At 37.1% G+C, this 13,064-nt stretch overlaps 1 protein-coding gene across 1 annotated transcript in view; it reads right to left on the bottom strand.

Annotated features, from left to right (window-relative positions):
- BRD7 (bromodomain containing 7) overlaps positions 1-13,064 on the bottom strand; it is a 41,266-nt gene that overhangs the window by 12,775 nt on the left and 15,427 nt on the right. The window contains exons 3-6 of the mRNA XM_047791172.1: positions 11,967-12,096; positions 11,573-11,630; positions 8,286-8,430; positions 4,515-4,625 (exon numbers count right to left, since the gene is read on the bottom strand). Of these exons, the coding sequence (XP_047647128.1) occupies positions 4,515-4,625; positions 8,286-8,430; positions 11,573-11,630; positions 11,967-12,096 (444 nt within the window). The remainder of the gene's footprint in view (positions 1-4,514; positions 4,626-8,285; positions 8,431-11,572; positions 11,631-11,966; positions 12,097-13,064) is intronic.

The following is a 13,064-nucleotide window of genomic DNA, read 5'->3' as shown; positions in this document are numbered from 1 at the left end:
TTACTTTCTCTTTCTCAGGTGTGTAAAACCTGGAACGTGTCAACATGTGAAGCTTCTGGTATCCTGGGATGACCACTGATGACTCCGGCCTTTTTCTCTGCATGAAAATACGCCTCAAGGAGCATAAAAGAGGGTTAAAGGGGGTTAGCACAGCTACTTCCTCAGAGTGCAAAATGTTCTGACCAAAGAAATGTTATTTCTATTCTGCGAAACATGTGCTGAATTTTCCACTGCATTGATATGCTGTGAAATTTTCATCACGGTTAAAGGGCTTGAGGTTTCTGAAGAAATGTTCAAGAGGCAGATCTGTTCTAGTGACTGCTCTGCCTTGTAACTCTGAGCGTCCTCATCACTGGATAAAACACGGAGTGCAGTCTCCTTAGGGCTGCCTACGATAGCAGGGAAGACTTCTGCAGAACAGACACTAAGAATGCAAAGGACAGAGGTCATTCAAATAACGATGTAGCCCAGAAATGCTAAATGACTCACCTAAGGTCACAGAACCAGTGACCAAGACCAGGCCTCTTGTCTCTCACGATGGGGCCTTCCCTCATCATACTCTGCTGTGTTAGCAGTGCAGACTGGGAGAGCCTCAAGAAAAATGACCCTGATATTTTTACTGGACTGCATTCTAAAACAATCTTCAAACCATTTAAATAATATATTTTGTTGTAGACAAAGATATGGGTAGAGGAGAAAAGAAAAATCGTGTTAATTTATTCTCCAGAGAGGAAAAGTCTTAACGGGTTTATCAATCTCATATTTTTTCTAAGCATTGCACAAATATTAGCAAACGGGAATTATCCTGAACATTCTGTAACAAGCAAATTTATAGTATTTCATCCCATGTGTCTTCCACGGTTTAATTAACAGCTTCCTATTGGACATTTAGCTTATTTCCAAGTTTCCACTATTATAAATAAAAGTCTTTAGGAGTCTCTATCTCTTCAGGATAAATCCTAGAAGTGAAAACCCTAGGTCAGAGAAAATGAGTATTTTTAAGGCTTTTGATATTTACTGCCAAACCGCCTTCCAGAAAAGTTATATCAATTTATACAACTTTATCTGAAAGTTTCACCAGTGTTTGAAATTTTCTCTGAATCCATGGCAAACTGAATACCATTTTAAAAAACTGCTGATTTGATTGTTAAAACAGGTCTTAATACATACTTTAAAAATACTAGTGTGTGGTTACTTCTTACGCCTTTACTGACCATTTGTGTTTCCCCCTGTGTATGTCACTTTAGCCATTTCTTACTTTTTTATTTTTAGTACCTGAAGCAGAGGTTGGCTTGTTGTAGGTATTCAATAAATGTTGGCTAAATAAATGGGCTTAGATCACATAGTTCTCAGTAACTTCTTTTCCCCCCTCTTTTTAGGGCCACACCTGCAGCACATGTAAGCTCCCAGGCTAGGGGCCAAATTGGAGCTGCAGCTGCCAGCCTACGCCACAACCACAGCTAATACCAGATCCAAACCACATCTTACGCCTATGCAGCAGCTGGAGGCAATGCTGGATTTTAACCCACCGAGCAAGGCCAGGGCTTGAACCCGCATCTTCATGGACACTATGTCGGGTTCTTAACCAGCTGAGCCACAATGGGAACTCTACAAAGTTCTCAGTAACCTTTTAATTTCCATTGTAGAATTTTATAAAGCAGAATCTACATTAAGAACATTTGGGGATTTAAAAAAAACGCAACATGTATAAAATTAAAATCGTTCAATTAGGAGTTCCCATCGTGGCGCAGTGGTTAATGAATCCAACTAGGAACCATGAGGTTGCGGGTTCGATCCCTGCCCTTGCTCAGTGGGTTAACGATCCGGCGTTGCTGTGAGCTGTGGTGTAGGTTGCAGACGTGGCTCGGATCCCGCGTTGCTGTGGCTCTGGCGTAGGCCGGTGGCTACAGCTCCGATTCAACCCCTAGCCTGGGAACCTCCATATGCCACGGGAGCGGCCCAAGAAATGGCAACAACAACAACAACAACAACAACAAAAAAGACAAAAAAAAAATCGTTCAATTAGAGAAGTTTTCTGGATTTCAACATAAGTCATGGAAAAAAGCTGAGTTTAATTCACTTTATTCCAGAAGCAGTGTCTTTCTTTATTGGTAATTTGAATGTCTTCAAATCAGCACAGTTCATCAATTCTCGATTTTGAAAATGACTAAGGCGGCTTGATTCCTTGCCACTGATAATAGCTAACACCTAGTGAGTACTTACCCACATACCGGGCGAAATTCTATGAGGTAAGCACTATTGTTAGGCCATTTTATGTGACCAGAAAAAGGCTGAGAAAGGTTACATGGCCTGTCTGGGGTCACAGAGCATCTTGACAGAGCCAGGACTTGAATCTCCATTACTCTGATCCAAAGCCACTATACTACAAATTTATACTATAATGCAGCATTTGGTATTTATTTAGGAGGTCATAAGTTATTCTACATATTCCATTTCTTTGTAAAAATAATATATCCACTAACAGTCACTATTTGTATGTGAAAAAAATGATGAATGAACTGCTCTACAATTTTTACACTGAACATTCAAAACCAGTTATCTGTAAAAAGACACCATTCATGGAAGGGTGCACTGGGCTCTCTTGGGAGATGTGCTATTAGAAGAGTGACTTAGAAGGTCTAAATTTAAATGTGTAAAAATCACTGTTGTAAGGATCCCTCCCATCTAGGGTGGAGAGAACAGTCAACAGGAAGCTATAACACAGGATGGGTAGGGCTCCTCAACAGGAAGAGATCTGAAAAAAAGGAAGACAACAGAGAGAGAAAAGGGAAAGTGGAGAAGAAAGTTTATTTTCTGTGCTTCCAGCCCTCCCACCCCCTGTAAAATGCAAGAGATACTGGAATCTTTTGTATGTTATATTAACTACACTACTTAAAGGTGAGAAAACTGGTAAATCAGAATTGATAAATTTACTTCGGATATGTTATGTCTGCAAATAAAAATTTATCCTAAAAACTCAATGTACATATTTTGTAGTGACTAAGGACTGTATTTGCTGGGTGCAGTTTTACTTCAAATTCAGAAATAACAAATATTTGCAGGTTTTAAAACCTAGAATATGGCTTGGTTTTGGAGTCTCAGTCTTGCTGCAAAGAGTGGGATAAACATTTTATATTTCCCTTTCCTCTGAAGACTTTGCCAAAGATGGTAACTGGCTTACATTACAGCTTCCCAAGTCTTTAGGAAAGGGTGGGAACTGACGTTGTCTAAATATTAGGAGTGCAAGAATGATCATCAATCCAAATGTTTTTCTTTTCCTAGTTAAGTGAATCCAAGCATCTTTCAGAGCCAAGCACACAGACACTCAGACATCTGCACACCAAGGCAATTCTTCAAATGTAAAACTGTGATACAACTGATCACCATAAAAATGGCAAACCATGTGCATTTACACAGGACTCACTTCTACTATCCTCTAACCTCCGACTCTCAGCTCAAGCCCTTGATTCTGATTTCTCTTCCTTCTTCCTAGGCCTTGTAGCCACTCATTTCTTCTTTGCAAAATCCTTCTCCTATCTGTTCTTCTTGCTCTCCTCCCTACTCTAGTTCTTGCTGAGAATCAGCATACTGATGCTAGTAATTACCTTGGAGATCTCAGACTAAACCTTTTCCTCTCCAGATGAGAACACTGAGGTCCCGAGTGGTCAGTCTTGCCCAAGGTCCACACACTGGTGGAAAAGGGCTAAGAGTCCTCTGACTTCCTGCCAGGGCAAGAGGCCAGGATTATCTCAGTTAATTTTCTATCCTACCTGGAACCATGAGCAAAACCTCAAAAGATGTGACTTAATCTTGTGAGCTCTCCTTTGCTCCCAGCAGATTAATGCCATCAATCACCTCAATTTACCCTTCGAGATCTTCTGTCAGCCATCATTCAGCGATGCCACTCCTGTAATGCTCTGCTTCTATTTACGGTATCTCTGTTTTGAATAAGTTATCAAATTTAAGCTCCCTCCTGAAGCTTGATGATGATGTGTCCATGTCTTTGCACATGTTTCTCCCATCTCAAATGCCTTACTACACACCACTTCTTGTCCTTTAAGGGAGAGTCTGCTCCTGTGGGGAGGTGGCTTTGAGAAAATTCCAAGTTACTGCTCATTTGTACATTTAGTTTCTTTCTACTTGAAGGAGAACAGTAGACTCCATCCTTACAAAAGCAAAGTAGCTTTCCTCCTAAAAGGTCTCATAATTCATCGAATCTATCCTATTCTGGAATTCAGGCTGATGTTTCTTTCACAGCAAATATAAGTCTATCTAGTGAATACCAATTTGACAGTTTCTAAATAAGTGAATGCCACTACTTATTTTTATCAATTCCAAATGAGAATCTTCCTGCTTTAATTTCCTTCTTTTTTTCATTTAATATTTCCTACTTAAATATGACCTGCCTTTAAAATAAAACCAGTACTGTATTGGATCTGTATCACTATGACCAAAAAACAAAGGGATATAGATTTTATAGTAAGTTATTATTTATGACAAAGAATTTCCTTTACCTGGCTAAGAATTTTCATCCCTGAGTGCAACAGCTTCTTAGCAGCTTTATAATAAATGGTCTCCGGTTTGTTGTAAATCATAGCATTAGTACACATTAATTTGAAGTTATCCTGCAGAGAAAATATTAAGAAGGAAATGCATTAAAACAAAACAAAGTGCCTTCCTATCCCAGTTTGAAATCATGCAGCTCCTCAAAACTAAAAATGACAGCAAAGAACAAAAACAAAAAAAACCCCCAAAAACAACAGAAAATCTAATCTTTTATTGTTTACTAAACATTAACAGCAATTTACTAAGTTTTAAAAGTCACTAAAACAAATACAGCTAAATCAGTTTAAATATCCCACTACAGGAGTTCCTGTTGTGGTTCAGCGGTAACAAACCCGACTGGTATCCATGAGGACATGGGTTCAATCTCCGGCCTTGACCACTGGGTTAAGGATCTGGCGTTGCCGTGAACTGTGTAAGTCGCAGATGAGGCTCAGATCTGGCATTGCTGTGGCTGTGGTGTAGGCAGGTGGCTACAGTTCTGATTTGACCCCTGGCCTGGGAACTTCCACATGCCATGGTGTGGCCCTAAATAGACAATAAATAAATAAATATCCCACTATATTCCTTTATAAATTCTTTAATAGTCTAGAGAAACTACATAAACTTTTGATTCCGAGAGAAACTTTAAAATGGAATTCCTCAGTATAATCTTACTGCACACATAAAAGAGAGGAGTTCCTGTTGTGGCTCAGTGGAAATGAACTTGTATCCATGAGGATGTGGGTTCGTTCCCTAGCCTCACTCAGTGGGTTAAGGATCTGGTGTTGCCATGAGCTACAGTGTAGGTTGCAGATGTGGCTCGGAGCTGGTGGTGTTGTGGCTATGGAGTAGGCTGGCAGTGGCAGTTCCAATTCGATGCCTAGTCTGGGAACTTCCACATGCTTCAGGTGCGGCCCTAAAAAGGAAAAAAAAAAAAAATTAGAATACTTCTTACATTTAATAATTTTAACTTGAGTAGTTCATTTAATTAAAAAACATTATTCTTAGTTTTTTTCTTTTTTTGGCCACATGCGGAAGATCCCAGGCCAGGAACTGAACCTGCCCCAGAGCAGCAACCCAAGCCACTGCAGCGACAAGGCCAGATCCTTAACATTCTGTGCTGCAAGGGAAACCCTATTTTTAGTTTTAAAACAAACATGTTTATTTTACACTTATAAATTAAGAACTTTATTTCAGAACTTGACTGAAAACTGGGACAATGCTAAGTTACCACAATATTTCCTACCAAATTCAAATGAACTGACCAAAAATGGCATAACATTTACAGTAATTTTAAGTGTTTGCATACTATTATAAGCTAAACATAATGTGCAGAATGTTGCAAAATCATGCCAATGTGAAATAAACCCATACAACCTCAAGGAGTTACAACATGTAACTGGAGTAGGCAAATTATCAAAAGGGTACTTATGGTTCAAATTTCAAAGTATGCACATGTGCTAGAGAACTCAATCCCACTGTGTATTTTCATGGTTAAGAAAATTTTACATTGTATAAATGTGAGAGTGATTATGTCAAGGCCTTACTAAGTTAAAATGATAAAAACCCAGCAAAAAGGACTCCCAAACTCCTCCTCCAAATCTCAAACAAAACATTCAAGCCGCGCTATTTAATAACTAGGATGGCAGCTCAGAATATGTAATGTAATGAAAACTGGTAGAGTGAATATTACCTAGAAGCATCTGAGAAGACTGACTTAAGGGTCATGAATATATTTGGTATTGAAGTAGATGTAGTACGTGTGCATCCTCAGTTCTTGGCCACGTCTCTAATAAGTTAGGTCCTGGATCCCTAAGAATATGATGGACTCTATGGATCTACTCCTCAAGCATACACAGAAAGGGGAACACAAAAATGTTCATGTAATTTTATGAAGTTTCTGGTCAGCCTAAAGGCTCATCCATGGCTACCCAAAGGACCCCAGGTTAAGAACTCTTGCTACAGATAATCTGAAAAGCTTCCATTCATTAAGAATTATTAAATATGTAATAATTTATATATTTGAAAGGAGGGGCAAGTGAGGAGAGACACTAGATGACCACTGGTCTATCTATAACTGGCAAGAGGAAAATGGATTGCTCTATTGATTACAGGTCTGATCTGTTAAGGCTATCTGTAGATTCCATGAATCACAAGGCTGAATGACCTTTCTGCATACATTCATGTAATAATAATAGCAATAAAAATTGAACAAACTAATGAACTGGATAAGCTAATAAATATTACATCAGGCTACTGAATTTTCCTGAGGTAAAAAAATGTAGTAATGTATAAAACTCTAGAAAGTTAAAAATACATGTTTGTTTCAATCATGATAAATCTTAAACATTTGCTCAAAACACTTAGGGGGGCATACTTCTCCCTCCTGTCATCACAAGAGGAAGACTAGAGAAAAATTATTCATAAAATGGAAAAAAAACTGTGAATAAATTTTCTATTAAGCAATAATAAGGTCAGAAATATGCTGAAATAAACAGTTCTAGCCTAATTTTCACCAGATGAAAAGCTGGGAGAAGTCTGCATTTCTCTGAATAAAATTCCAGTTTTTCAGAGTAAGTGAAATATTATCCACACATTCAAGCTGATAGTAAAGACAGCATTAAAAGCTGGTGTTAGTCACAAATTTCAGCTGATCAACATGGATGAAAAAAAAAAAAAGAGAGACCAAGTAAAGATAATGCTTGCTGTTTTATTTTCCTTTTATAACTGATTAGGTTCTAGCCCTTGGGTCAGGTGAACACTATAATGTTCACACAGAGAAAACTTAGGTAAAATAGACATTATCTATACCAGTTCAGTTATGTTTGAGATGGTTTGGTACAGAGCAAATTTTAAAAAAACCACGGATTCCTTTTTTCTGGAACATTAAAATGAAAAGTGTAACTCTGAAACCAACATAATACCAAGGCTATTTAAAAATGGAAAAAATTTCAACTATAATATTACGGAGATATATCATCTTGGCAGCTTGTAGGTTAAGTTTTTAATTTCATTTTCATAAAAAGATATGCTAAACATATAGTGAAGTGAACTCAGGGAGCAAATGACTTTCAACGTATGTAATTAAAACTTGTTTGGTACTTCTGGATAAGCCAATTTATCAGAAAATGTCTAGAAATAGAAAAAGAAACTAAATCAACTTCCCTTAAAATACAGATTTTATTCACTGTCTTTTAATAACCTATAATGGAAAATAATCTGAAAAAAAAAAGTAACTGAATCACTTTGCTATATACTTGAAACTAATACTGTAAATGAACTATACTTTAATTTAAAAAAATACTGATTTTACCTCTATTGATCTAAAATTAAAAACCAAACATCTTTTAGCTTAGAAGTTGAGAAAATACTTTGCAGAACACACAAAATTCAAAATTTTACCAAAATCCACAAAATAATAAAAGACAGAAAATGGGTTAGTTTGTCTGGTTTTCCATCACCAAGCTCAAAAATGTTTTCTATGACAGAAAAATATATTTTGATATTAAAATAAACTTCAGAAAGACCCTGAATACCAGACATGCAGATTTCTACCAAGATTTTGTACACACAGGATCCAAAAGTCTTTATTTTATTTTTTTTTAATTTATTTTATTTATTTTTTTCCCACTGTACAGCAAGGGGATCAAGTTATCCTTACGAAAAGTCTTATTCTCAACCGAACTGCCATGTTACTTTGTAGCATAGCTCAGCCTATGTTTTCAACACAGAAAAAGTACCTTTAGTTCTTCTATGGACTGGTAATCATTGTTCTTGATCTTTTCTTTCATGGTGCTAAAATCCATTGGGTGTTTAATGATCATGGAGTAGCCGGGAGCAATAAAATCAGTCACAGGAAATGAAAAGAAAGCACTTGGATCTTTTCTGTGAAGACATGGGAAAAAGGCAATTTTATTTCTACTACAAACAAACCTACTGGTCAAGGAGCAGAAGCCAGAGGAAACCCTTTAGATGCAGAAAGAATTTGTAGTGGGCTAATGTTTTCCACTGAAAACTGAAGTAATGATTTTAAAGACCTAACTATTTAACAAGCTTAAGATGTTTTTATATACAAATTGTACCCTTAAGAGAGAATCTTTTAAAACATGCAGCTTAATTAATTTGTAGCACCTTCTACGTAGAGAAAAATGAAACAAAATAAAAAACCTAGACTAAGTGACCAATGTCTTGTACTTTGGGAGGTTTGTACTATTTTTATGAATCATTGAGGAAAAAGGCAGAAATAAAAACTGAATGCACATCTGCCATCTTCCACATTGGTTTCTAACTATAGGTTTGCACTCTTGGTGCACCACAGAATTGTTGCATCCTCGTGAGTATACCCGGACCTATGTATCTGTGGGTTTGCCAAATGCAGACACAAAGGGCTGACTATATTCACTGCACTACTGCCATTCTACATCAGGGATCTGAGCAGCTTGGATTTTGGTATCCCCTGGGGCTCCTGAAATCAATCCCCCGTGAATCCGAAGGGATGACTGTATATATAGTTTCTTAATCAATGGATACAATTTCTATTGTGTTTGTAAAGGATACTCGAAAAGCCAATATTAAAAAGGCCCTCAACCCTGAAACTTGAGATCCAGTGCTTTCTGTCAGGGGTTCTTAACTCTGGCTGTGCATGACAATCATTAGAAGAGCTTTAAAAAATCCCAGTGGGGTGGGAGGCTTACCCTAGACCCACTACATGAGAATCTCTTGGGGAAAGGAGAGTGGGTCCAGGCACTGGTTCCTCTAGGGTTGAGTTTTTGTATATCCAATATTGACAGGGTTGAGAACCACTGCTCTATATGATTAGTTCATCAGGCTGACATTTTCCTCTGGAAATCTGGCATACCAAAGCTTTCTTACTCCAAAAAATCAAAGCAACAATATGGTTTAAAAATATTAATAGTGGCAATTTAAAAAGTGTATTTATTACAGGCCAGGTCCAATGGTAGACACTTAATATTGTTTTCTTTTTTCTTTTTTTTTTGTCTTTTTGCCATTTCTTGGGCCGCTCCTGCAGCATATGGAGGTTCCCAGGCTAGGGGTCGAATCGGAGCTGTAGCTGCCAGCCTACACCACAGCCACAGCAACTTGGGATCCGAGCCACGTCTGCAACCTACACCACAGCTCATGGCAATGCTGGATCCTTAACCCACTGAGCAAGGCCAGGGATCGAACCCGCAACCTCATGGTTCCTAGTCGGATTCGTTAACCACTGAGCCACGACGGGAACTCCAACACTTAATATTGTTTTCTATCCAATCCTCACAAAAGCTATCAAGGAGGCAATAACCTCACCTAGATGAGGATACTGAGGCTGAGAGGAAAAATCATTTGTTCTAGGTCACAAATCTGATGAAACAGAGAGATGGAGTCCAAACTCAGGTGTGTGTGAAACTGCCTTTGTTCCTCCTAGCAGGATGCCTAGGCTGCAAGACTAGAGAATAAGCAAAATATCCAGTCTGGAACTTCTACATCTGAATGCATGCTGCCCATAGTAGCCACTGTGAATAACACCATGAAGCTTCTCTGGAGGACTTTCTCAGAGAAAATTACGGAGACCCCCTAGAATTAGTCATTTTAATATAGAGTCCTACTTGGTTTGACCATAAATGGCATTACTAAACTTGGTCAATTATATTCTTTACCAGCATTTGTGCTGAGCCTCAAAGATGAAGAATCATTAAGGCTATTAAAAAAAAATGTGGCTCTGGGTTCTTAATTCCCAAAATGTTCTGAGCAATGTGAATATCCTTGGACTAAGAGAGACTATGGTAAGTAGGTTTCTTTTAAGGTGACATCACTGACCTACATTATGGACTTACGTTGTAAAGAAAAAAATGAAAAAGTAGATAAAATGCTTTACAGTCATACATTCTGAATTGGAATGCTCAATACTTACCTGTTCACTCCTTTGGGACAAGTAATGAATGATTTATTCAAATGTAAAGACTTGAGCTGTAATTTTCTCAACTGTTCTGTAACACCAAAAAGGAAGAGAAGCCACTAATTTCTGACCTTAACTGCAAAGGTGAATAGGTGTTGAGTACAGATAGCACTAGAGGCTTTATCTTCAAAAATCATTTATGATGTGTTCTGGGGTTGACATATAAGTCTGTCACAGTGACAAGTTCATTGTTAGACTACATGCCTTATACCCATGAATCCTCTGCACATAATGTAAATGTCTTCAAGCTGAAAATTCAAATTCTAAGTAAAGAGAGGTATCACAATAAATATTGTCTGTTTGTCTTTTTAGGGCCTCACTTGAGGCATATGGAGGTTCCCAGGCTGGAGGTTGAATTGGCGCTGTAGCCGCTGGCCTACACCACTGCCACAGCAATGCGGGATCTGAGCCTCGTCTGCAACCTATACCACATCTTGCAGCAATGCTGGCTCCTTAATCCACTGAGCGAGGTCAGGGATCGAACCTGCATCCTTGTGGATCCCAGTCAGATTTGTTTCTGCTGAGCCACGACGCTAACTCCTCAAAACAAATATTTTAATAAAGATCAAGTTATTATTTTCCCTTTTAAGAACTTAACATTGGTTTTATCCAGATATTCTACTTTTTAGAGCAAATTTATGCATTTAAGAGAGGGTCACAAATCCTACATGGTATTTTGTTTCTTCCCCCAGACAGTAATTGTTGAATTACATGATAAGCAATGCACAAACATACAGAAGGTATTTTCATCTATTTGTAAAGTGGAAATATCCGTATTGTTTACTCCTAGTTTAAAGCTTTAACATCAGAAGTTACTTTAGATTAAGGAGTAATTGCCATTAAGGGTATTATGTAACACTCTTTAAGCTGCCAGTTAAAACAAACCAAATGAGAACATTTAAAAGCCAGCCTCTTGGAGTACTTCTATTGCCAGGCAAAATATTTATCATCCACTTTAAATCAAGTACATTTGGATTTAGGCCACAAAATGTGGCTTAAAAAAAAAATAGCTTGAATCTATATTTCCCATTTCGATTTCCATGTTATAAAAATGTTGGCAAAAACATTTACCTCTGCAATTGTCTCATCAGTTGATTCAAAGCTTCTTGAAGGGGTGTCTGTTCTACTTCTAAAGCAAAGAAGGAAAAGGGTATTTTAAAAAGATTCTAGAGAGTACTATTTATCTTATTTTCTCTATGACTTAAACCATCATTAAATTTCTCATACAGAAATTGATTATCTTTCAAATATGTTAAAGTATGAGAAATCAAATTAAACAAAACTGAAGCTAATTTAAAGCTCTTAAGCAGTGATAGAAACAAGAACACTTAAATTTTAAAAATTTCATTAAACAGATATTAAACTTTAACTCAAATGCTAAAAACCCACTCACTTTCCCTAGCTATCATTCCTAAAATAATTTCAGCCTCTTCATTTAGGACAGTTAATTCAGAGTTATTCTAACCTTCTTGTTTGGCTAAAGAGCTTGCAAGAGGCTTCTCAGGAGGCAAGTCTAATCCTACAGGGGCCTGACACTGGAGGTCTTTTTCTGCCTCATTGTCCATGCGGTCCCGATCTCGCTTCTTTTTATCCTCCTAAATGGAACAAAGGGAGATAATTTAGAAATACTTTACAATTAAAATTTTAAAAACAAATCATTTTAACTTCAGTGGAAAAAATACTTTTATCACTGAAAAGATTCTTAATGAAATCTTAATGTATTTTACTGCCATCTACTGGAAAAGGAGAGAATAACATGTTGGGGGGGGGGGAGTGCTTCTATATGCCAGAAATAATCAATCAGAAAAATAACACTATTTACACAAGATAAAATACCTAGGAGTAAATCTACTAAAAGATGGAAAAATTAGGAAAAAATTATTAAATATTATTGAAAGGTCACTGTGGAAGACCTGAATAAAGAAGATATACCATGTTCATGAATTGAAAAATAGTCAATTTGCTCTATTAAAAACAATGTAATGCCAATCAAAATTGTAAGACAGGATTTTTCAAGAGAGTTGATAGGCCAATTGTATAATTTATCTTGAAAAGTGAATCATTAAGAAAAGTCAGAATGGTTTTGAAAAAGGTCACAATATGTCTTACCAGATATTATTTGTATAAAGTACTTGCATCAAGACAATGTGGGTCTGACACAGGGATAGACAACAGACCTACAGGACAGAATATAGAATCCAGAAACAGACCCAAGCATGTAGATATATCTGTATCTTGATACATCAGAGGTGGCATTATAAATGAATGGCAAAAGGGTAGTGCTGAGACATCTGGTACCTACATGGACCGAAAATACGAAATTAGATCTCTACCTCATACCATATGCAAAAGTAAATTCCAAATAGATTAAAGATGTAATTGTACAAAGTAAAGCTTTAAAACTTGATATAAAGCAGAAAAATCTTCAAGACCCAAGAGTAGGGAAAGATTTTCTCATCCATAAACAAAGCTTAAAAGACTAGCTATTGACAGAGATAAAGTACTTGAAATACAAATAACTCAAAGAATTAGCAAAGATTACAGAAAGAGCATCTACAAAATT

Source organism: Phacochoerus africanus, chromosome 8 (genome assembly GCF_016906955.1).
Source record: "Phacochoerus africanus isolate WHEZ1 chromosome 8, ROS_Pafr_v1, whole genome shotgun sequence".
Lineage (NCBI taxonomy): Eukaryota > Metazoa > Chordata > Mammalia > Artiodactyla > Suidae > Phacochoerus > Phacochoerus africanus.
Note: the sequence above shows the minus strand (reverse complement) of the source record. Positions and strands in the feature narration are given on the sequence as shown.